The 26075-nt window shown below is 40.5% G+C and overlaps 1 protein-coding gene across 3 annotated transcripts in view; it reads right to left on the minus strand.

The window, feature by feature from the left end:
* itga3b (integrin, alpha 3b) overlaps nucleotides 1-26075 on the minus strand; it is a 141484-nt gene that overhangs the window by 35550 nt on the left and 79859 nt on the right. For 2 of the 3 annotated variants that reach the window (XM_073071663.1, XM_073071664.1), the window contains exons 8-16: nucleotides 24291-24379; nucleotides 18923-19062; nucleotides 18255-18338; nucleotides 15015-15082; nucleotides 13819-13961; nucleotides 11513-11656; nucleotides 10642-10751; nucleotides 9825-9996; nucleotides 3488-3565 (exon numbers count right to left, since the gene is read on the minus strand). In XM_073071663.1, coding sequence (XP_072927764.1) covers nucleotides 3488-3565; nucleotides 9825-9996; nucleotides 10642-10751; nucleotides 11513-11656; nucleotides 13819-13961; nucleotides 15015-15082; nucleotides 18255-18338; nucleotides 18923-19062; nucleotides 24291-24379 — 1028 coding nt within the window. The remainder of the gene's footprint in view (nucleotides 1-3487; nucleotides 3566-9824; nucleotides 9997-10641; nucleotides 10752-11512; nucleotides 11657-13818; nucleotides 13962-15014; nucleotides 15083-18254; nucleotides 18339-18922; nucleotides 19063-24290; nucleotides 24380-26075) is intronic. The other variant, XM_073071665.1, reaches the window with a different exon arrangement.

The raw sequence follows: 26075 nt of genomic DNA on the forward strand, positions 1-26075 counted from the left end.
TAGAGATGACAATCTAACCAACTGAGCTACAGGTTAGTCCATAAAGTGCATGAGATATTATCATCTTGTACACCTCTATCGAGTTACCTTTCATCCTCCTTCACTCGAAAGAGAAAAGCAATAGCTTGCTCAAAAAAAAACAAACAAAAAAAACCTATCCTCATAAGACATGCTCTCCAATTCAGGCAGTATCTTGGTAAATCTCCTCTGCAGTTGTGTCTCAGTGATAACACAACTGTTATCAGAAGAATCTCAGATGTGACAAGGAGGCATACAGGAGTGTGATAGATTGGCGGGTTGCACTCAACGTCAGCAAGACCAAGGAATTGACTGTAGACTTCAGGAAGGAGAAGTCGAGGGAACACACACCAGTCCTCATTGAGGGATCAGCACTGGAAAGGGTGAGCAGTTTCAAGTTCCTGGGTGTCATCATCTCTGAAGGTCTATCCAGGGCTCAACATATTGATGGAAGTACAAAGAAGGCATTCCGGCAGCTATATTTAATTAGGAGATTGAGGAGATTTTGTATGTCACCAAGGACTTGTAAATTTATACAGATATATTGTGGAAAGCATTCTGTTTGCATCACCATCTGGTATGGAACTGTCTACGCACAGGATTGAAAAATGCTGCATAGAGTTTAAACTCAGCCAGCTTTGTCATGGGCATTAGCTTCCCCATCATCGAGGACATCTTCAAAAATCTGATGCCTCAAAAAGGCACTATCCATCATTAAAGACTACCACCACCCAGGATATGCCCTCTTCTCATTGCAACCATCAGAGAGAAGGTACAGGACCCTGAAGACACACACTCAATATTTTAGGAACTGCTTCTTCCCTTCCACCATCAGATTTCTGAACAGAGAATGAACCCATGGACACTACCTCACTATTTTTGCTTTCTTTCTATTTGACTTATTTAATTTAATTTTAAAAAATACATATCTATTTCTTATGGTAATTTAGTTTTTAAAAAAAATATATTGAACTGTAGTACTGCAGCAAAACAACAAATTTCACGACATATGTCAGTGATAATAAACCTGATTTTGATTCTGATTCACCCTCTCAATAGCTTCTGCGTCCTTCCTATAATGAGACAACCAGAACTGAACAGAACATTCCAAGGTGGTCAAACCAGAGTTTTATAGAGCTGGATGGATCAAATGGTCCCTTGAGCCTGATTTTCTGTTCAGTAAGATTGTGACTGATTTTTACAACCTGTGGTTTCCTACTGACATGAAAAAAACTCAGCCTTGAATGTGTCCAATAACTCTGCCTTCATTATTCTTTGGGGTTAAGCAATCCAAAGGTTCACAAACTTTTGTTAAAAAGAAAGAGACTACAGAGGATATAGACTCAGCTAGCTCCATCATGGGTATACCTCCCATATTCAAGGATATATTCAATAGATAGTGCCTCAAGAAGGCAGCAACATCCATAACTAAGGGCCCTTACCATCTGATATATTCCCTCTTCTCATTATTACCATCAGCAAAGAGGTACAGGAGCAAGAAGACCCACACTCAATGATTAAGGAACAGCTTCTTTCCCTCCACGATCAGATTTCTGAATGGTCCATGAACCTCATTATTCCATTTTTTGCATTATATATTTATTCTTATAATTTATAGATTTTATGCTTTGCACTGTACTGCTGCCACAAAACAACAAATTCCATATTACTCTATGTCAGTGATAATAAATCTGGTCTTGATTCTGATAGATTCTCTGTGAGCTTCATGCAAGCAAGGAATTTCATTGCTCCCTGGTGTATGTAATAATTAATTAATTTGAATCTGAACCTCTGAAGGAGACCTTCCTTCTCATTTCAGTTTTAAATGGGCCCTCCCTTTTTCCTGAAAAAGTTCCATAGACCCACACTATCTACAAAATCTCCACTGTCAAGCCTATGTTTCAATCAGATCACCTCTCCTGTTTTAAATTCTGTTGACTATTAGGTTCAACCTATTCTTTGGTTCGTCAAAAGGCAAATCCTTTATTCCACGAATCAACTGGGTCAAACCATCCTTCAATCTACAGACTAAAATTTACAAAGTATTCCAATGTGCCTTCATCCAAGTACTGTATAAATGTAGGAAGACATCCCCAATTTGCATTAATTATTGCAAAATAGGCCATCATAATTATTCATTAATCTGCATGTAATTTTCTTGTGTTTCAGGTATGTGGACATCCAGACCTCTCTCTACTATAGATTCCTGTAGTTTCTCTTAACTTGAAACGTTAGTTCCATGTTGATCACCATAGATACTATCTGATCTGCTGAGTATTTCCTGCACTTTGCTTTATTTTTCCTATCAAAATGATTACTTTAGATTTCTCCACACTATATTTCATTTGTCATATTTCTCCTCACTTATTTATCCTATCCACATCCCTTTGCAGTATCCTTGTGTCCTCCTCTTGATTTGTTTGTCAATTTACATATGGTAGGTATTCAGACAATGAACACAAATTTGCACTTTTGAAAATGAATGTAGATGTTGGAACTGAAACAAAAACAAAAATGCTGCAAAAACTCAGTCAGTCAGGCAGCACCTGTGGAATGAGAAACCAGTCAATGTTATGGGTCAGTAACTGTCCCTCAGAACCTTCTCTTTCCTCAGATGTTTCATGACCAGCTGAGTTCCTTCAGCATTTACAGAGTCATACAGTATGGAAACAGGTCCTTCAGCCCAATTGCTCCATGATTACCAAGATGCCCATCTGAGGTAGTCCCATTTGCCTATGTTTGCCCCACATCCCTCTAAACCTTTCCTATCCACGTAACTGTCCAAATATATCTTTTAAATTTTGCTAAATTTAAAACTCAGCCATTTCCTTTGGTGACTCATATGGGCCATCCTCCAGGTGAAAATTTGCCCCTCAGGTTCTTCCCTCTAGCTCTTTATTCCCCACCCTTGGAACACTTTTTGTTTTTGTTTCTTCTTTTGGAACAGCTAGAATATTATGCATGTTTATGAACCATATGTCTTACTCATTAAATGACAACCATCTATTGTTTACATGAAGATTATCTTCTAAGATGCCTTGCAGCACCACAATGGACTTCATAAAATTTATCATTACTAAATGGGAGCATGGTGGCACAATGGTTAGCTCTGCTACCCAGTGGTTTGTGACCAGGTCATTCCTGATTTTGGATGTTGTCAGGCTGGACATACTCCATGTGATTTATGTGATTTCACACCAAAGACATGCTAGTTGGTAGGCTAATTGGCGAGTGTATGTTATCCCTGGTGTAGGTGGTAGCCAGAATATTGGGGATTGTTGATAGGGCTGAAAGGAGAAGAATGGGATTAATGCAGTTGGGTGCTTGATGGTCAATGTGAACACAATAGGGCAACAGTCTGGTTTCTGTGCTGTATGACTCTAACACAAAAAAGCAATAGCCTTTGCAGAATACCAGGAGCAAACCCTATAAATGTGTAGGACTGGAGGCATAAAGATGAAGAACATACACGCTGATCTTTTTTGAAAGGGTTTCCAAGATCACAGATCAAAGTGTAACTCTCCTTTTGTTCACAGGTCATTTTATCCTAAAAGAAAGACACAACAGAAAAGTTATACTTTCATGCAGCTCTTCAAAACAAATCCAGCTAATCCTGGAGTATACATTGAACTGTATTGATTCAATTGCGAGAAAGTGCCAAATGCGCATGCGGCTGGTTGATTGCGCGGTGAAATGATCGGGCCTCCTGTGTGTGGTAGGCCCTCTTTTTCTGCGCGGGTTTGGGAGCGCGCATGGTTTTTGCCTCGGCAGGCCCGGTTTGTAGCGCCCTCACTGTAAGTTGCGCAGCATGAAGTGTGGCTAACACGACTCAGTAAACACGTTTCATATTATTACTCTGCTTTCGTTCTTGTTCTGTGCATACATGACAGTTGGTGACTGGGATCAAAACAAGAATGGCTTCTCTATTCCATCCACTCAATCCATTTTGGGCTGCAGCTAAGGCAAAACCAAACCCTGAAAGCTGGTTGCAATGGAAAACCTTCCTGGACTACTTCAAACTCCTACCAATTTTAACACCAGCAACAAAGCTGGAGGAAGCAGTGAAACTCAAGCTGTTCTACATGCACTTGGGAGAACTTGGGCAGAAAACCTTCAATGCTCTATATGTACTGAACAAATCTGAACTAACAGACAACCTTGAGGATTTGGACAACATTTGGAGAAAGCAGGACAATGTCTTCATGGTACATTTCAGTTTCTTACAGCTACGGCAAGCACTGGACAAGAACATAGATGATTTCATCATAAGACTGACCCTGAAGGCACAGGAATCCAAGTAGTACAAAGAGCAAGTTCAAAGAAGCGATGCTATCCAAGATTTGATTGGTGAAGTCCATGATGGGAGGACACAGGAGAGCCTCCTGTCCAAAGAGCGCAATTTGTGCTGGGGCAAAGCATGTTCCACAGCTCATCACTGGCAGGCAGTCAAGAGAGGTCTTACACAGTTTCAGCCACCCCATCACCACAGATTCAGGCAGTACCAGAGCAACAGCCCCTTCCTGAAAACATCACTGTTTGCTAGCAGATTCAAATCAGCAGCCCACAGTCAATATCATGTAAGCCTCCACAGAGATGCCATCACTGTGGGGAAAGTCATGCCTAATGGTCTCATTTCAAGCATCAAAAAACAGTCTGCTGGTTCTGTCAGAAGGTAGGGTAACTTGAGAGGACGCCACAGGAAAATGGAACAACTTGACCAGCAACTCCATGCCAGGAGTCGGCTGGAGTGAAGAAATGGATTTGAGCTGGATATCGGGTCGATCATCATCTTGGTAAGGGAATTATCCTTACAAAAGATTCCAAAATTACAACTGCTGAACTCGGTGTTCCGCAGCTACACTGGAGAACGAATGGGTGTGCATGATGCCTTCATCGGGGGACATGCTTTACATGCTGGTGCATATGGTCAGACAGGCCAACAGCCTAATTTTCTGGGCAGAAATTGGGTTAAAAAGATGCCATCAGCACAGTCTTGCAACAACCATACTGGGGGGAGCCCTGCATTGAGTTTTGTATTACAAAAGCATCAGCGGGTTTTCCAAGCCAAATACTTTGGTCTGGCAGCTATGTTCAAATTTAAGGAGAACTGCCAGCCAACGTTTTACGACACCCGCCCAGTGCTGTATGTGGTGGGCCCAAAGTTGGAAGAAGAACTTGACTGACGACAGATGGCGGATGGGATGGAGCCAGCACAGTACTCAGAGTGGACGTACCCACCCTCAAGCCTGATTGGTCAGTTTTCATCTGTGCTGACTACAGGTTGACTGCAAACCCTGTGACAAAACTGAATAAATATCTAATTCCATGGATCATATATCCAATACCACAGGTCATACCACCTGTATGCAACTCCGGCTGGAAGACAACAGTTCTTAACACTAGACCTGAAGTATGCCTACAATCAGGTCACTTTGGATGAAGACTCCCAGTTGGTTATGATAATCAACATGCACAGAGGCCTGGTTTGATACAAATGGCTAACATTCAGGGTGAGTTCGGCCCCAGGTACATTCCAATACCTTATTGATAACTTGGTTAAAGATATCCTCATGTCTGTGTCTACCTTCATGAGTGAGGTCCTGAATGAGTATTTTACTTCAGTACTTCCCAAGGAAAAGGATATGAAGGACCAGGAGAACAGTGCTGAGTGTATAAATATGTTAGGGCGTTTAGAGATCAAGGAGAAGTGTTGGGTCTCCTGATGAGTTTAAGGTGGACAAGACCCCAGGGCCTGATGAGATTTACCCCAGATTATTGAGAGAGGCAAGCGATGAGATTGCTGGGGCCTCGACTAATATCTTTGTGATTTCTCTAGGCACAGGCATGGTCATGAAGGACAGGCGAGTGGCTAAAGTAAATCTATTTAAGAAGGGAACAAGGACAAATCCTGGGAACTATAGTATAGACCGGCGAGTCTCTTGTCAGTTGTAGGAAAATTGCTGGAGAAAATCCTTTAGGATAGGATATATCCCGTATGAGCATTTGGAAACCCATGGCCTAATTAGGAAGAGCCAGCATGGCTTTGTGCAAGGCAAGTCATGGCTTACCAACTTGATTGAGATTTTTGAAAAGATGATGGAAGAAATTGATGAAGGTCGCACAGTCAATGGTTACATGGATTTTAGTAAGGCATTTGACGAAGTCCCTCTTGGGAGGGTAACCAAGAAGATTAAGATGCATGGGATCCGCAACAAATTGGCTGTTTGGATTCAGAACTGGCTTGCACATGGAAAACAGAGGGTAGTGGCCAAAAGGACTTATTTGAGCTGGAGGACTGTAATTACTGGAGTTCCGCAGGGATCTGTGGTGGGACCTCTGCTGTTTGTGATGTATATAAATGACCTGGATGAAAATATAGATGGGCAAGTTAGTAAATTCGTGTATAATACCAAGGTTGGCAGAGTTGTGGAAACTGTAGCAGACTGGCAAAGAATACAGCACGATATAGATCAGTTGCAGATATGGGCAGAGAAATGGCAGATGGAGTTTAACCCAGATACCCAGATAAATGTGAGGCGTTCCAACTTGGTAAGGCAAATGCACGGAGACAGTACACTGTTCAGGGCAAGACCATTAACAGTGTCGCTGAGCAGAGAGATTTTGGGGTCCAAGTTCATAGCCCCATGAAACTGGCTACACAGATCAATAACATGGTTAAGAAGGCTTATGGAATACTTGCTTTTATTAGTTGAGACGTTGAGTTCGAAAGTCAAGAGGTTATGTTGTAACTTTATAGAACTCTGGTTAGGCCACACCTGGGGTATTGCATACAGTTCTGGTCACCCCATTATAGGAAGGATGTTGAGGCTTTGGAGAGGATGCAGAAGAGGTTTACCAGAATATTGCCTGGTTTATAGGGCATGTGCTATCATGAGAGGCTGGACGCACTTGGGTTGTTTTTTCTGGAGCAGCAGAATCTGAGGGGGGATCTGATAGAAGTTTATAAGATTACGAGGGGCATAGGTAGAGTGGACAGAGAGTATCTGTTTCCCAGGGTTGAAATGTTTCTGCCTTCTGATTCCTAAATGGACATTGAACCCATGAACATTACCTCACTTTTATTATTTTTGTATTTGCACTGCTTTTAATTTAACTATTTAATATACATATATATATTTACTGTAATTGATTTACTTATTTTTTTCTATATTATCATGTATTGCATTGTACTGCTGTTGCTAAGTTAACAAATTTCATGACATATGCCGGTGATATTAAATCTGATCCTGATTCTGAAATGTCTAATACCAGAGGGCATGCATTGAATGTGAGAAAGGGTAGGTTCAAAGGGGATGTAAGGGGTTAGTTTTTTACTCAGAGTTGTGGATGTATGGAATACGCTGTCTGGTGTGGTGGTAGAGGTAAATATATTAGAGGCTTTTAAAGAGACATTTAGATAGGTACATGAATATGAGGAAGATGGAGGGATATGGACATTATGTAGGTAGGAGGGATTTGGGTGCTTTTTGATTTACTTTTTATCTGGTTTGGCACAATGTTTTTGGCTGAAGGGTCTGTTCCTGAGCTGTACTATTCTATGTTCTATGTTTAGTGACTGGGACATCAGAAGCCCATCGCATTTCAGCAGGTAAAAACTGATCTCAGTTCTTCATCTGTATTCATGCATTATGGTTTGGGAAAACCTATGATGATGAAATGTGATGCCTCACCATATGGAGTCGAGCCTATACTATTACACTGAATGTCTTGTGGAACAGAAATGCCTATTACTTTTGCTTCATGGACAATGTCTCTGGCTGAGATGAATCTGTTTGGCATCAAGAACTTCTATTAGTTACTATATGGGCGCTTCTTTGATCATCAGTCGCTGCTAGGCTGAATGGGCGAAGACACAAGTTATCCAACAGATACCATCACCTAGAATGCAACAATAGGTATTGACCTTATCAGCCTGGTCTTATACAATGACGTATAGCCCTGGGAAAGGAAATGTAGTAGCAGGCTCCTTAAGTAGATTACCAATAGTCGAGGACATCACATTCGACACACCACCATTTGAAGTTGGTTACTTGTTACAAAATGTAGAGAAAGCATCCATCAAAAGTCACCTCATTAGGCAGTGAAAAGAGCACTACAGGTCTGCTGGCCCACCAGCCCTCCACACGAATTTCAACCAATCACAAATTGCCAACATGAACTGAGCCTACAGGATGGCTACATATCATGCGGCGATCACATAGTGGCTCCCATCCACCTCCCCCACCCAAGGCCACAAGTGCGTACTCAGTGATCTACATGATACCCAGCCAAGTGTGGAAAGAAGGAAGTTACTAGCAAGAAGCTTTGTGTGGTGCCCTAACATGGACACTGATATTGAAAACATGGTGTGCATCTGCAATATTTATCAGCAGGTGCAAAAAAGATTGCCAAAGGCCTCCCCTTAAACAATGGGGCTGGCCTAATTCCTGTGGAAATGGATCCACATCGATTAGTTTGGACTTTGCTGGGGACACATGTTCCTGGTGATCATGGATGCCCATTCGATGTGGATAGAGGCACTATCCACTAATTTGTCATGTTCCTCCAGAACTACTATCATTAAGCCACAGTCGGTCTTCAACACTTTTAGTATTTTGAAAATGATTCAACAATGGCCTTGTGATCTTCTCAAGTGCAGAATTTAAAGAGTTTGTTGAGATTAGTGTCATTAGGCACTTGACAACAGCTCCGTATCACACAGCATCATTGGCCTGGTGGAGTGAGCACTGCAAACTGTGAAACAAGGCCTTTCCAAACAAGTACAGGGTGACTTTATGATGAAATTAAGCTGTTTCCCTCTCATTACTGTGTTACACCCAAATGAATTTGCAGGCTCATCGCCCACTACATTAATGTTTAAGAACATTTTACACACCAGATTAGATCCCCCACTGCTGGCCATACAGTAGCAAATTTGCAAGAGGCCACGAAATAAAAATATGATAGGACACCAGGCCATGAATGGTTGGTACCTGAGACAAAGTCTACACACACATCTTGCAAGTAAACTGACTACCAGCTCTCATCTGGCATTGTCATGGCCAAGTAGTAGAACTTGAGAGAAAACATTTGGATCATGTATGCCTGCGAACTGATGAGGGACCCAGAGAAGCTGCAAAAGCACATCTTGCTGCTGGAGCTAGCATCCAAGCAGGTGAACCATTGGTTGTTTCATCAAGAGAAGAGGAGATTCACAGTCCACTGCCCTCGACATTAGCTAACCAAGAAGGCACAGAGAGAGAAGCTGCTCTCCTGCGGCGGTCCATGGGGATGTGCTGGTCAGTTGACCGTTATCAAGCAGAATAGATATTTCATCACTTTTCTCAGTTTACCTCACTTATTCCTTTCCTCCATGGTTCCCATCTACAAAGGTGGGGGGGGGGGGGGGGGAATGAACCATGTTGGACTCATTGCGAGCATGTGGCAAGTGCGCGTGCAGCTGATTGAAAGGCCCTCTCTTTTTGCACAGATTTTTGAGTGCGTACATTTTTCATCATACACTTTTATATTTTATCCTCTAAGCATAAATCACTCATACTGTTCTTCTGAGGAAGTGTAGCTTTGGAACAGATAATAATGTACTACAGCCTATATCATTAACATTAAACTTTGCTTATTTCTGATAACATAGAAGGAGGCCATTTGGCCTATCAACTCTATGCTGGCTCTCAGAGCATGCCCATTCTTCCATTTAACCTGTTCTCTCTCACATGCCCAAAAACTCCACCCCAATTCTCCTCCGGCTCACCTATCTACAGCAGTGCAATTTACAGTAGCCTCCTTACCATGCGAAAACCAGCGAATGACAATGTGTCTGGCAGTGTAACATTCAGCCTGGCCTGATGTGCGTCCTCACCAATGAGATCTGTTGATTCATTTGTTACATTTACTTGCAACACAAGCTTAACTCGCGGGCTGCTTTGTGGATTGTACTTCAAGATTTGCTTGCCTTTCACTCTGGTATTGAAACATCAACAGAAAGAATCATTTCCAACTTTGACTGCAATAAAGTTTGAATATACAGGTATCAGTATTACATGACTAAGATGTGGTGGGAATTGGATAATTCTCATTCTCCCTATAGCATCAACATTTTATTATTATAATAATTTTCTTATCTCATTTTCAAGTGTACATTATTCATGTGAAATTGTGAAGAAGATTGATTTGAAGGTATTACCAAACAGTATTATGGCCTTGTACCAAGATGGCACTTGTCACCTTGGCAACCCTGCTCTTCATCCCAAGGAATGATAATTTCAAACCTGGGAAAAACAATTTATTGGGAGAAAAATAACATTTGAATACAATGACAAGAAAAGAGCTTCAGTTTTTCCACTGTAGCCTTGTTTAGTTTAACTTTTTCTCTTTTTTCTCAACAGATTTTCAGCATTTGCAGTAACTTACTCTAAGCTGCAAATGATGTTTTACCCTTTCCATATAAAACAAGGAGTTGTGTTTGGTAGTCTCTTCCATCATCTCACTTGCATTAAGGATTGTTCTCTTAGCTGTCAGAGTCATAAGAGTAAGACTTTATCATCAGACTAGAGTCTTGGCAATGCCCCATTCAGAATTCATGAATAAAGAGATTTTTCCCACTACCTTTCAAATGGAGAAAAACTTCTGTCCTTCATTTGAGTGCCGTACTGGTACTTCATTTGGAGATTGCTTTTGCAGATCCGATCCTCCCCACATTCTTTCTGAATATGTATCTGTAGAACAATATTTTTGTTTATACAAAAATGAATATAAAGCCAAAAAATGGAGCACTAAAAATTCAAAAATTTTTCAACAAAAATCATCTTATAGGTATTTCATCCAATGTAGAGGTAGAATTATGGATTTTCCTGTTGAGCCAGATCACACTCAATCCAACCTAGACCATGTTCTTCACCCCTCACGTTAATCCTGCAGCTGCACAAAGCTCTTTTGGCTACAAAGCTGCCAATATCCTTAAGGCCTCTGCTCTGTAGTTTTCCTGCAAACCATATCAGACCTGTGGACATCAAATCTTAAAGCCCCCATATCCCAACCCCCTTACACAATAGAGCACCATGGTATTGCTTTTGACAGTTTGAGCTATCAAATAATTGATTTTTTTGTTGTTGAACCTGATACTCTGGAAGATTTTGAAATACTGTATATTTAATTATTTTAACAAATTAGTACCATTAACCAGAAAGGCACTTGGAAACTAATTATAATACTGATGATTAAGAAAACACAGAGCAAGAAAAATAACCATAAACATGAAGCAAACTGGTCACTGAACAGTCAGTTACAGAATGTAAGTACAAGACTGCAAATGCTAGAATCTGGAGCAACACACAAAATCTAATCCAAATCATTTGTTAACTGGTTCTTGTCTCATTTCCAGATTCTCTTAATCCCCAGCACACTCTCCTGCATGATTTTTTTGCTTTCTGTTTACAACTCTTTTAGAATGATTAGGTGGAATAACTGTCCAAGTTACCTCTTCTGTGTGAATGTACTGACGCAGTACATTCAAAATGGGATAATCATTCATATCGACCATTCTACTGGTTGGTTCGGTTTTATTGGCAATGTTGTAACTCAAAGTGATATAGATGGGTTGAAGTTTATCTTGGACATTGTCCTGGAAAACACAGAAATTATCAGTTTAGTATAAACATACACTGTACAGCATATCAGAAATTCGTAATTACCACACACAGAAACAGATACCGCTAAACTACTGATACTCAGAATTCAAACTGCATTGGTATCTAGGCTCAGATGAGCTGAATCTAATACCAACGGAACTGACCTTACCAAAGAATGGAAAAAAACAGCTTGTATTTTGTTGGGCCAAAATGTGTTACGATTTAAAAATAATTAGTATTACTTTTGAAAATAAATAATGTCTAAAAATGTAGGAATGGCTGCAAGATAAAAAAAACATTAATAATCAAAATGTCTATGCTGATTAAAAGCAAAACACTATAGGTGACACAAGCAGTGGTAGTAAAAAGAACCTGAAGACAAGTGCAGAGCAACAGGAATAAAAAAATACTAACAATGAGACTTTGGTATAGTCTGGAGGAAAAGGGAAATATTAAGAAATATGCTGTAGATGAATTGAACAATTAAATACAATGAACTATAGAAGACAAGGAATTTAAATGATTGCTTGATGCTCCAGGTTATAATTAACAATGATTTCTTTCTATTATTGTTATCTCATCAAGGATCAGGGAGAATTCAAAGTAACAATCTGGGAAGGGGAAGCAATGGCATGGAGAGTCATTAAAACAAAGCAGGATTTTAGGGCAATCTTGAGCTTTCAGAGCAATGAGGGATGGATGAATGATTTGCAAATTCCAGTGCACAGGAATGCAAAATGCAACAGAAAGTGGTGGACTCAGCGAATTCCATCAGTGGTACAGCTCTCCCCACCATCTACAGCCTCTATAAGAGGTGATGTCTCAGGAAGAAGGATCCATTACCAGGGACTCCAGCATCTGGGCCATGCCTTTTTCTCATTGCTGCCGTTAGGCAAGAAGTACAGGACACTGAAGACACACAACTTAAGGTTCAACAACAGCTTTTTCCACACTGTTTCCCATCATGAACTGACCTAGTAAACCTTAATACTACCTTGGATTCTATTTTTTTATTTCTCTCTCAAACTTGCACGAGTATCGCTTATTTTGCACCTGTGAGTTATGTATTATTTATGCTAATTTAAGCTTACGTTAACTATTTTTTCCTTGTCTTATGACGTACTGTGCTGCTGCTGCTAAAAGTTAACTTTCTTGGCATTTATACCCTGTGTATGCATGCCTATGACAACAATAAACTTGAACTGGATAGGATATGGAATAATTGACAGAACACAGGGTCCTAGAAGTGAGTGAATGAGTAAGTGAATGACCATCTGCATGCAAGTGTGTTTGGAACGTACTGCACTCGGCAGTATTTTAAAAAATAGCCTACCTTCCATTATTCCACATGCTGATCACAGAGTTGGGCGGCCAATAATATGTAGTGAGTGGGCAATGGTGTGTGTGTGTGTGTGTGTGTGTGTGTGTGTGTGTGTGTGTGTGTGTGTGTGTGTGTGTGTGTGTGTGTGTGTGTGTGTGTGTGTGTGTGTGTGTGTGTGTGTGTGTCTCTCTCTCTACCCTTTTCATTTTCTCCCAAAAACCCTGCTTAAAACTCATCCTTAATATTTTATGTACGTTTCCTTCCTTGACTCAGTGCCAATTTCTAACCGATTCCTTCGGGCAAATTATTTATAACTTTTCACTATATTAAGTTCTCTACGTTATTACCATGATCACATTTCAAAAGAATTCATTTGGCTGTGAAGTCCTTCAGTAGATTCTGAATTATAACAGAAGGAATGCAAGAAATGGAGGATGGTTAAACCTGATCGTTTAGCATAGACTTACTGAAAATTCCAATATTGAGCACAGAACCTGGAATTATGCTTATATAGTTAACCCATTTATGCGGTGTCTGCCATGACGCGTATTTTATTGACAAAGCAGCAATATTAGAGAAAGGGGAGAACAGTATTTAAGGACTAGAGCTGGAATTCAAACGTTATCTTAATAGAGAAATACAAATCAGAAGCAAATCAATATCCCTCTCTGCAATTCATTTGATATGAACTTGCATTAGGGTCTAGTTTTCTTTATTTGATAACTTGTAGTCTGCACCATAACAAATGTCACTCTTGAGGATTTCAGATCAAGACATAAAAGACAACTCAGAGATCATTGAGCAGAAAATGTCTTCAAGGCAGATTTACTTTACCATTAATCGCAGCGGGATAGAATGGCACTTTTTATCTGGCATTGAGAAAATCCGGACATAAGTGATACTACTGCTTGTGTTCACAAAGCTAACCCGTGGATGAGAGCGTCTTTCTTTTTCAACCTCCAGTCTGTACATAAGATCTGTGTAGAAAGGAAACATCAGCCAATGACTTGCAGCAACTATTCTGAGCTGTTCAAATGCAGAAATGCATCTTAAAGAACTTAATCTTGCAGCAAAACAATGGAAAAGACAAGACAGGAGAACAATTAGGCAAGGACACAAGCCAACAGAAAAGCAGTGAATAAGCACCTCAACAAAGCACTAAAAGCCCAACCTGTCTGTATGTTTATAGTAAACAGAAATCTTGACAATGGATGTATTTATGCCGACATTCATGTCATGGGAACAGGTCCACTGAGATCGCAATGATCATCAAACAACCACTTTGACACATTTTATTCTCCCCACATTCCCTTCATCTTCCTCTATCCTGATTCTGTGTACTCATCTACATGCTAGGAGCAATTTACAGTTACCAATTAACCAAGCAACCTGCACATTTTCGGGATGTGAGAGGAAACTGGAGCACCTAAAGGAAACCGAGTCCAGTTATATTTTGCTCATTTGCTCATCAGGAATTTATCTAGCCCTCATTAAATATATTCAAAAATCCTGGTTTCACCACACTTTGAATAATAGAGTTTCAAAGACCACCTGAAGAGAAAATAAGTTATCTCATCTCTTCTTAAATGAATGACCTCTCATTTTTAAGTAGCAATTCCTAGTTCTAGATTATCTAACAGTAAGAAGCACTATCTTCATATCGAGGGCTAATCAGGATACTCAGAAAGATAATGAATGAAAATATTGTAAAATATCACACAGTCTCTTGTAAAGGTTGCTACTGAAAGCAGATGACTGCTTGCTCATATTCTTCATATTAGACTATATAGCTTGGTGTATAAACAAATCGTATGCATATTATATATGCACAATGTCTAAACAGCCAAGATTTCTTCCTTCAAAGACTTTTATTCATTCTTTTAAAAAAATTGTCATTGGGATCTACATTGACCTTCCAAAACTGGCATTTATTAATTGACCGTTTCAGGTTAACCCAATTCTGCAAGGGAACCCATCATCCTACAAGCTTATATTAACTTCATTATGAAAAGGAAACAGGGCATACTTACCAATCTTACGATTGTAGTTTTTATCTCCGGTACTCACAGTGTATGAGAAACAAACTTTCACCTTGATGCTAAATGAAAAAGAGAACAACAAAATATTTCACTCACACTATGTAATAGAAAATAAACTTTTCCAAAATACTAATTTCTCACTTTTTCATGTTCCTTGTAGTATAGAAGGGTACCAATCAATCTAAGTCGGAAATCAGAATCAGGTTTAACATCACTGACATATTTTGTGTAAGTTGTTTTGTGGCAGCATTATAGTGCAATACATAAAAATACTTTAAATTACCATAAGAAATATACTTGTATATAAAGAAAAATATTAAATTAAATAAGTAGTGCAAAAGAGAGTAAAGGATCTGCTGAACAGATCCTGACCTGGATCTGGGCCGTACCTTCCAAATATCTAGACCTGGCTTGCACTACCTTACTTTCCCTTTTCTATTTTCTAATTATGATTTATAATTTAAATTTTTATTATATTTACTTCAATTTGTACTTCAGGGAGCGCGAAGCACAGAAACAAATATCACTGTGATGATTGTACGCTCTAGTATCAATTGTTTCGTGACAATAAAGTAAAGTAGTGAGGTAGTGTTCATGACTTGGTTCATTGTCCTTTCAGAGATCTAATGGTGGAAGGATAGAAGTTGTTCCTAAAATGTTTAGTGTGTGTCTTCAGGCTCTTGTATCTCCTCCCTGATGGTAGTAATAAGAAGAGAGCATGTCCTGGGTGATGGGGGACATTAATGATGGATGTCGCCTTTTTGAAGATGCCAGTCTATGCCAGCTCTCCCACAAATCCCATTCCTTGCAACATAGTCTCACCCACATCCCCCTTAACACCAGCTTGATTTGCCTACCACCCAATTACATCAGAATCAGAATCAGCTTTAATATCACTGGCGTATGTCCATGATGGGGCTGACTAATTCTGCAACTCTCTGCAGCTGATTTCTATCCTGTGCAGTAGTGCCCCCCCCCCCCATACCAGACAGTGATGCAGCCAGTTAGAATGCTCTCCACAGTACATCTGTACAAATTTGCAAGTGTTTTTGCTGACAAACCATATCTCCTCAAACTCCTAATGAAATATAACCACTTTCTTCCCTTCTTTATAACTGCATCGATACACTGGGTCCCGGTTAGGTCCTTAGAGAGAGATATTGACGCCCAGCAATTTGAAATTGCTCACTCTTTCCACTTCTGATCCCTTTCTCAGGACTAGTGTATTTTCCCTCATCTTACCCTTTCTGAGAAGTCCACAGTCAGTTCTTTGGTCTTACTGATGTTGAGTGCAAGGTTGTTGCTGCGACACCACTCAACCAGCTGATCTATCTCACTCCTGTATGCCCTCTCATTACCATCTACCAACTTTGGTTGTATCATCAGCAAATTTATAGATGGCATTTGAGCTACACCTAGACATGATGCCATGGATGTAGAGAGAGTAGAACAGTGGGCTAAGCACACATCCCTGAAGTGCACCAATGTTGATTGCCAGGGAGGTGGAGATGTTATTCCCAATCCGCATAGATTGTGGTCTTCCAGTCAGGATGTCGAGGATCCAGTTGCAGAGAGAGGTACCGAGGCCCAGGTTCTGGAGTTTTTCAATCAGAGCTGTAGGAACGATTGTGTTAAATGCTGAGCTGTAGTCAATAAATAGCATGCTAGCATGCTGACATAGGTATTTGTATTGTCCAGGTTATCCAAAGCCGTGTGGAGAGCCAGTGAGATTGTGTCTGCCATAGATCTATTGCGGTGATAGGCAAATTGCAGTGGGTCCAGGTCCTTGCTGAGGCAGGATTTGATTCTAGCCATAATCAACCTCTCAAAGCATTTCACCATCGTAGATGTGAGTACTACTGGACGATAGTCATAAGGCAGCTCATGCTGCTCTTCTTGGGCACTGGTATAATTGTTGCCCTTTTGAAGCAGGTGGGAACTTCTGAGTGTAGCAATGAGGGATTGAAAAAGCCTTTGACACCCACACCAGCTGGTTGGCACAGGTTTTCAGAGCCTTACCAGGTACTCCATTGAAGCCTATTGCCTTACAAGGGTTCACTCTCTTGACGTTGACCTTCATGACAGAGATCACAGGTCACCAGGTCCTCCAGTAGTTTTATTCTCCCTTTCAAAGTGAGCATACAAGGCACTGAGCTCATCTGGGAGTGAAGCATCACAGCCATTCATGATGTTGGGTTTTTCTCTGTAGGAAGTAATGGCCTGTAAACCCTGCCAGAGTTGACTTGCATCTGATGTTGCCTCTAACCTTGCTCGGAATTGTTCCTTAGCTCTTGAAATAGCCCTCCGCAAGCCATACCAGGTTTTCTTGTACAGACCTGGGTCACCAGACTTGAATGCCACAGCTCTAGCCCTCATCAGACTATGAACCTTTTGATTTGGGTATGTACAGCAAGTTCTCGTAGGCACGCTCTCCTTCACACAGGTTTTAATGAAGTCAGCGACTACTGTGGTATATTCATTCAGACTCAAAGATGAATCCCTGAATACAGTCCAGTCCTCTAAGCACTACTGCACCTCCCTTGTCTGGACCTTCTTGGTCCTCACCACTGGAGCTGCAGTCTTCAGCCAGGTGATCAGACTTCCTGAAGTGAGGGTGTGGAACAGCACGGTAGGCATTCTTGATGGTAGTGTAACAGTGGTCCAGTGTGTTGTTTCCTCTGGTACTACAAGTGATTTGTTGGTAATAGTTATTTAAAGATTTTTTTCAAGTGGACCTGGTTAAAATCTCCCAAAGTGATGGGGAAGGCATAAGGATGTGCTGTTTCATGACTGTTGATGCCTGTTGTTCAATGGAAAACTTCTCCAGCAAGTCTTTGGGATGTGGAAGGAAACTGGAGTGCTTGCAGAACCTCATTGATCACAGGAAGAATGTGTAAACTCCACATAGAGACACCAGAAGACAGAATCAAAACCAAGCTGTTGGACTTTGAGGCATTTAATGATGCACTACTCAGAATGCACACACTCCATTGCTGCAGGTTACTATAACAGCGGACTCTTTGCATTCTTCGAATTACATAAATCTTAAGCCCTTGGTTTAAAAATATTGTCCAGCTTCTCTTCTGCTCCTCCCACAACATTAAATAGATTTTATTCTGAAACAAAGATGCAGCAATCCTTCCTCTATTGTTGCTCTAGTGTGATGCTTTATCATGTGTTGGAAATACCTCAGAATTTTAGAAAAAAGAATCAAAAAAGTTAAATACTTACCAGGGATTGTTTTTACAATTGTTAGGATCAATGATTTTTGGCCGCACGCTGAAAGTTTCATTTATATTAATAACTGGCCGAGATCTGGAAAGAAGATATATGTCATTAACTTTGGCAATTACACCACTGTTGCTCAAATAATATTTTATCCTCTTTTTGAGGACTGATGATTTGTGAGATGTTGGCTAATTTCCAATATCTTGAAGCCACAATAAAAATGTAACGTCAAAAAGGAACAGGCTTAATTGTGTTGCAAATGTCTTAGATCCACCAGGATTTCTTTCAAAAATTGCTTTGCTCTTTATCATATTTAATAGTATTTTTCTTGATGAATTCTCCTCTCCCCATATAGAATGGAAATTTCCTATGTAAACTGGCACATTGTAACAACAGAGTTTAGCTGTCAGTGCCACTATAGAGCCACAACTCTTTGTACCATTGATCTTTTATGTTTTGATCAAATCTTTTGATTCTGCTCAAACATCTCCAAGTTTTGTAACCTGATCATGAGTAAAACTACTCAAAGTCAAAGTACTTTGGAAAATAACTTGCATGAGTTAAAATAGGGACTCAACAATGTATGCCTGTGCTGGTTCAATGTTCCCTCACTCTCTAACTCACTCATTTATTTCATGTACCATTTTCATTGTCACATCTTGATAATATACCTCAGTAAAACAGCCCTGTCAGATAACGTTCCAATTAGAAGGTCAGGATATCCATTGCTATCGACATCAAGCCCTCCACTGATTGAGTATCCAAATGTCTCGACACTCTTAGTACCACTCAGGTTTTCTCCACTAATGATCTGGAAAATTAAACATAAACACAGAATTTACTGTTACAATGCATCAGTGTTTATTTTAAGGGTTGGATATGCTACAGATCTACCTCACAATCAAAAACTGTTTTGGCAAATCAAATAGCCTTTAACTTATAGAAAGTCATGGCACATTGGGAGACATAGCACATAAACAAGTCCTTTGTCTCATTGAGTCTGTACCAACCACCAATCATCCTTTTACACTAATCCTACATTAACACTGTTTCCCAGAATTCTCCCACTCACTTAATTGGTAGTAATAATTTACAGGAGCCAAGCAAGCTACTGAACAGGAACAATTTGAAAATGTGAGGAAAAGTGGGAAGAAAATGGAAACCCACTCAGTAATAGGGAGAATGAGCAGAGAGCAGGCACTCTGAGGTAACAACTCCACTAGCTCTATCCACTGCCGTGCCACCCATCCATTTTAGTGTTTGCATTGGACTTCAACAATCAATAGGACAAAAGAACAGGCAGAAATGCAAATTTAAATTGCCCTGCGTGTGTAGATGGATAGCAGAATCTGGACAAAGTTCAGCAAATATTAATTTTCTAGCAAAACCACCCACTTTCTAATTTTTTTTCTTGTAAAATTGTTCTTCTTAATTTAGCTTTAGGGATCAGGTCATCACTCTAATAAATTTATGCTACATTTTCTATGACCAGTGAGTCTTAGAAACATAGAAAACCTACAGCACAATACAGACCCTTTGGCCCACAAAGCTGTGCCGAACATGTCCTTACCTTGGAAATTACCTAGTGTTACCCATAGCCTTCTATTTTTCTAAGCTCCATGTACCTATCCAGGAGTCTCTTAAAAGACCCTATCGTATCCACCTCCACTACTGTCACTGGCAGACCATTCCACACACTCACCACTCTCTGCATAAAAAAACTTACCCCGACATCTCCTCTGTACCTGCTTCCAAGCACCTTAAAACTGTGCCCTTTCATGTTAGCCATTTCAGCCCTGGGAAAAAGCCTCTGACTATCCACACGATCAATGCCTCTCATTATCTTGTACACCTCTATCAGGTCACCTCTCATCCTCCGTCGCTCCAAGGAGAAAAGGCCGAGTTCACTCAACCTGTTCTCATAAGGCATGTTCCCCAGTCAAGGCAATTCCCTAAGGTATGATGCCAAGAAGTACTCACGGTACTCCAAATGAGATCTAATTAGGGCTTTACTCTTGTTCTATCCTCCTGCATTCAAGTATTTTAGATAAAAAGACTAATGTTCCATTGGTCTTCCTGCTTATTTTCTGAACTCATCCATGACATTTAAGTGACATTAACATGGTTCTGAATCTCTTTGGACAACCACTGTTCTGTTGCCTATTTGACCTCACATTTGTTTATATTGGAATGTATCTAGCAGTTTTGCCTGTTGGCTTACTCTACTAATATGTCTTTGAAATTTAGTGCCTCTTTCTGCACAGCTTACGACACTAGGTGTCTTTGTGATACTGTCAAAACTTAAATAATTGGTATCGCATTGCATCACCTATGCTGCTTCCTTCCAAGACACCTCTGTGGCTTGTTTCAGAACCAGCCCATTATCTTCAATCTTCAATCCCATTATCTTGACTCTTACCACTCAGCCAATTTCCTGACCAAGGCATTATTTTTTTATTCCGTTCCAGGAGGCCAGAGATGCAAAGAGATGGAAAGAAATGCAGAGTAAATGTTTCAGGTGAAACACCTGTCGAATGAAGGGGGTTGAACCTGAAACATTGGCTTAGTCTATTAACATGACTTTGTAATTTAATGATACTGCCTGTCTTGTTTAGCTTTCTCCAGCATTTTCTGTTTTTATTTCAGATTTCTCAAATCCTTGGGTTTTAGCATTTACTTTAACTAACTGACTTGTAGCAGGAATTTTATCTAATTACTTCTCAAAGTCTATATAAACAACATCTGTAGACAATTCCCTTCCTGGTGATTTAGCCAACACTTCAAAATATATTATCATAAGGCATGGCTTTCCCAGATGCAAGCATCTACATTTAGGATTTTTTTCCTGCAGCCAGCAGATGGTGGTATTGTCCTGTACATATTCCTCAGGAGCTACAATTTAATTACAGTGGATTCTGGTTAATTCAGTCCTTGATTAATCAGGACATGTGGGTGGCAAAGGTCAAGGGGTGGAGAAGAAGGAATCTGAAAGGAGAGGAGAATGGCCCATAGGAGAAAGGGATGGAGGAGGGGACCCAGGGGGAAATAATAGGCAGATGAGAAGAGGTAAAAGGTCAGAGTGGGGGACAGAGTAAGGGGAGGGGAATTTTTTTTACAGGAAGGAGAAATCAATATTCATGCCATCAGGTTGGAGTCTACCCGGATGGAATATAAAGTGTTGCTCCTTCACCCTGAAAGCCGCCTCATCTTGGTACAAGAGGAGGTCATGTACAGACACGTCGGAACGGGAATGGAAGTCAAATCAGAATTAAAATGTTTGCCATCGGGAAGTCCCACTTGTGGCAGATGGAATTGAGGTACTCAGCGAAGTAGTCTGCCAACTTACAACTGGTCTCACCAATATAGAGGAGGTTACATCAGGAGCACCGACAACCCCAGCAGATTCACAGGTGGAAGGACTGTTTGGGGCTCTGAATGGAGGTGTATGGGCAGGTGTAGCACTTAGGTCTCTTGTGCCAGGAGGGAGATTAGTAGGGAGAGACGAATGGATCAGGGAATTGTGAGGGAGCAATCCCATCAGAAAGCGGGGAGGGTTGAAGGTAAGGATAGGTTTAGTGGTAGAGTACATAATTTGATGCGAGCTGCAGGACAATTTGTACATAAGGTGACTCTGACAGAAAATTATAAAGTGACAAAGTGACTCTTGGCAAGAGGAACTCTTCTAAGTAGTAGGAGGGCTTATGAAAATCCAGTAGGACAGTGACAGTGTAGAGTGTAAGTGCACGGGGGAATGAAGTGTGCTGTGAGCTGTGGAGGAGTGGCTGATGTCGATGTAGTGGTGGTGGGGTGGGTTAATGCATGACAGGGGTAGGGCTAACTGAATGGATTAAGTAGCTAGTAGGCATCTCAAATATTATGCACTCCTTAAATTACATTGCACTGCAAACCAACCAGAAAGATACTGAAAATAGACAGTACCAGTTTCCTGAGCATTGACAATGATCTAAACCTTCTTTTCCAACCTCCCATCCTTCCAAAACAATTTGTCGTGAACTCCTGAAGCTAGGGCAACAACAATAGCCTACTCATCTATTAATGAGCTGCAGAAATAGTAAAAGTGGTTGATGTCATCACAAGTTGTTTAAGTTAAGGAGAGAGTTGATACCAACATTTCTATACCTGTATGAAAATTGACTGTCACACTTTCTGGATTACCTCATCTTGCTCTCAATTTTTAGCCTTTGAAAATTTGCTCACTGTGAGAAGAATGATTCACATTTATATTCTATTTTCCTACATTTCAAACATCCTGAAGTGTTTCGCTTAAAATGTTTTGCTTCTGTTGAGGACACCACTATCAATGTAATAATTCCGGGCAGAAACTATTTTATAAGCAGTAATATTTGACAAGCAATGATGAAAATTATTAAACCAGGTAATCAATGAATTAGGTAATCTGTTCACATGGAAAGATATTACTTAAGGCACCAAGATTGTATTCAAGTTCCAAGTTCAGGTTTATTTATCATTCAACCATACATGAATACATCCAAACAAAGCAGCAGCCAAGATGCAAACAGCACAAAGCACATACAGTATTATCTAGCAAGTACATATGATAGCAGTCACACAAAAAAATATAGTCCAAGTCCCTAACTCCATGAATGTTGCAGCAGTCTACAGTTGAACTCAATATAATTTGTGTTCTGCCGAGTGAACACTGAGGAACAGCTTGGACACCTCGGGCACCTAGCCACACCGCCTCCAGCACTCTGATGGAACACTCAACTCCAACGTCTCCCCCTGGATGGGGCAGCCAGGTGACACCTCAGCTTGAGGCCTGGTCCTCGCTATGACTGAGGCCACACAGCTCCCCCGCTGTCCGCTCCCCCATTCACCAATAAACCAATGAATCGGACTTGTAGCATTCCACACCACTAATGTCCAACAGGGTCTTGTGATCACAAAAAGGCGACAAAGGCAATCACTTGCTGTTAGATTGCACACCTTCTTCACGCACCGACACATCTCTGAGGTAGGCCGCATCATGATCCACACCAAGTCCTTCAGTTTCTCTGCCAATGAGCAACCCGCTGATGGGGTAGACCTGCAGTACTTTAAGTTCTTAATGTCTAGCAGGATCTTACAATTAAAACACAAGTTTAAAATAAGACAATAACACCTTTGGTTGACCCCGTAGAAATCACTGCATCCAAGCACATTGCCATTTTACTGGAAGATGGTAAGATTCTTCATATTCTTCTTAGGAGCTTCCTGAGGTCTTTAACGCTCATCAGAAAAGTCAGATCAGGTCACCAAGGCTCTGATGTAACGTCGCAAAGAAAACTTGGAGAATGCTGTATGTCTTGTAAATGCCAGCCTAGATCATGCTCTGAAGCCATCATAGACTGCTTGAACCCAAAGTCTGACAAGGAAGGTCTTCACTTATCAGGTAAGTTGCTCTAACAAGTTAATCAACAAAAGAACTGGAGTTTGGAAATCATAAAATTCTTTTCAGCATTTCAAACAGTACCTCTACTTCACAAACTAAGTTTCAGGTTATTTACGTATGACAGTGGCACTCACTAGAAGGACACAGAAATCAAGGGCAGAATCCCAGTCAATCCCCCCTCTCTCTGCCCAGGATAGACTTAGCTGACTTAGCTGCCCAGCTGACTGAGCTACATCACTGATTTAGGATTAAATCTGAAAAATATCTCAAAGCTAAACCACATGGAATTCCTCATTAAGAAATAAAGAAATTTTATTTTGCTGTTTTTGTAACTTTGTCTGCCCCCACTTTCTTGCAACTCAGATATTCTAAGCTTAAACACAGTTGCATTATCAAAAGGAAATTCTCCACTCAAAGATTGTGGAATTTACCACCAGAGAGATGAATAGCACAGATCCATTTAAGGGAGATCTGGATATCTATGAGGCAGAAGGGCATAGATAATCTGTAGAGAGAAATAGATGAGCAAAAATGGAGGAGTGTCAAATGGAGCATAAACATTGGCAAAATGCTAGTTTGACAAATAGCTCTCTTCATTGCTGTGTGCAGTAAACTTCAGAGCATACCTGACTAGGTTCAGGAGCCAGTCCGTTTTTCCCGCCATTGTAGATAAAAAGTTTACCATAATCATCATAAGGAGCTCCAATGCCAATATCTGTGGAAAGGAAACAAGCATTTTTGACTAATCCTTTACCATGATGCATGCAGAGAATCACGCTGTGAAGTGGGAAAATCCACACAAATGTGTGACCAATAAAGACTGCAGGAATTTGCAGATGTTCCTTCTCTGCCATTAACCTAGATATTATCAGGCAATTACATTTTTCAAACATCTCTCTGAGAAGGACGAATCAGACCAAATAGTTAACCGTGACTGATCAAGTCAAATTAAATTTTTATTACATTGGATTGCAAAATTTTATTATTATATTAGGGATTATATTCAATACTTCCATGATCTTTGTTAAATTATCACACATTTTCAGCAACGGTGATTAAAATATTTTGAAAAGAGAATGAGAGCTCTCAATGTGAATTATTTCCTGATATAAACAAACAATGGTGCAGCTATAAATGACCCTGAAGGGTCTCGGCCCAAAACGTCAACTGTACTTTTTCCCATAGATGCTACTTGGCCTGCTGAATTCCTCCAGCGTTTTGGGCGTGTTGCTTTTGATTTCCAGCATCTGCAGGTTTTCTCTTATTTGAGAGGTTATTTATTTATTTATTTATTGATTGATTGATTCGGATACAGCACAGAACAGGCCCTTCCGGCCCTTCGAACCACGCTACCCAGCAACCCACCGATTTAATCTGAGCCTAATCATAGGACAGTTTACAATCACCAATTAATCTACCAACCAGTATGTCTTTGGGCTACAGGAGGAAACCGGAGCACCCAGAGGAAACCCACATGGTTCACGGAGAGAGCGTACACATTTCTGACAGACAGCGGTGCAAAGTACACGATAGCAGAACACATAAACCATATGCTTTGAGTTGAGTCCCTGTCCTGTATTGAGTGAATTGATAACAGCAAGAGCAACACTACACCATAATTGCTTTTGATGGTCTGGAATGGTGTCCTGGAATCCCATTGCCCATCATTATCCCAAACCTCTGATAGAACTGAAAATGTATAGAAATTCAGTGAAGGATGAGAACAGAATTGGGCTTCGCTGTGACACTGTCACAGATATATATATAGAAATAAAAGAGTAGTGAGGTAATGTTCATGGGTTCAATGTTAATTCATAAGTTGGATGGCAGAGGGGAAGAAGCTGTTCCTGAATCATTGAGGTGTGCCTTCAGGATTCTGTACTTCCTTCCTGATAGAAGCAATGAGAAGAGAGCATGTCCTGGGTGATGGGGGTCCCTAATGATGGATGCCACCTTTTTGAAGATGTTCTGGATACTATGGAGGCTAGTGCCCACGATGGAGCTAACTATTTTACAACTCTCTGCAGCTGATTTCGATCCTGTGCAGTAGCCCCTCCCCCCACCCCCATAGCAGACAGTAATGCAGCCAGTTAGAATGCTCTCCATGGTACATCTGTACAAATTTGCAAGTGCTTTTGGTGATATACCAAATCTCCTCAAACTTGTAATGAAATACAGCTGCTGTCTGACCTTCTTTATAGCTTCATCAATATGTTAGGTCCAGGTAAGGTCCTCAGAGATGTTGACAACCAGAAATTTGAAATTGCTCACTCTTTCTACTTCTGATCCCTCTCTGAGGACTGGTTCAAGTTCCCTCATTTTACTTTTTCTGAAGTCCACAATCAGTTCTTTGGTCTTACTGACGTTGAGTGCAAGGTTGGTGTTGTGACACCACTCACCTGGCTGTTATA

The sequence above is a fragment of the Hemitrygon akajei genome, chromosome 18, assembly GCF_048418815.1.
Source record: "Hemitrygon akajei chromosome 18, sHemAka1.3, whole genome shotgun sequence".
NCBI lineage: Eukaryota > Metazoa > Chordata > Chondrichthyes > Myliobatiformes > Dasyatidae > Hemitrygon > Hemitrygon akajei.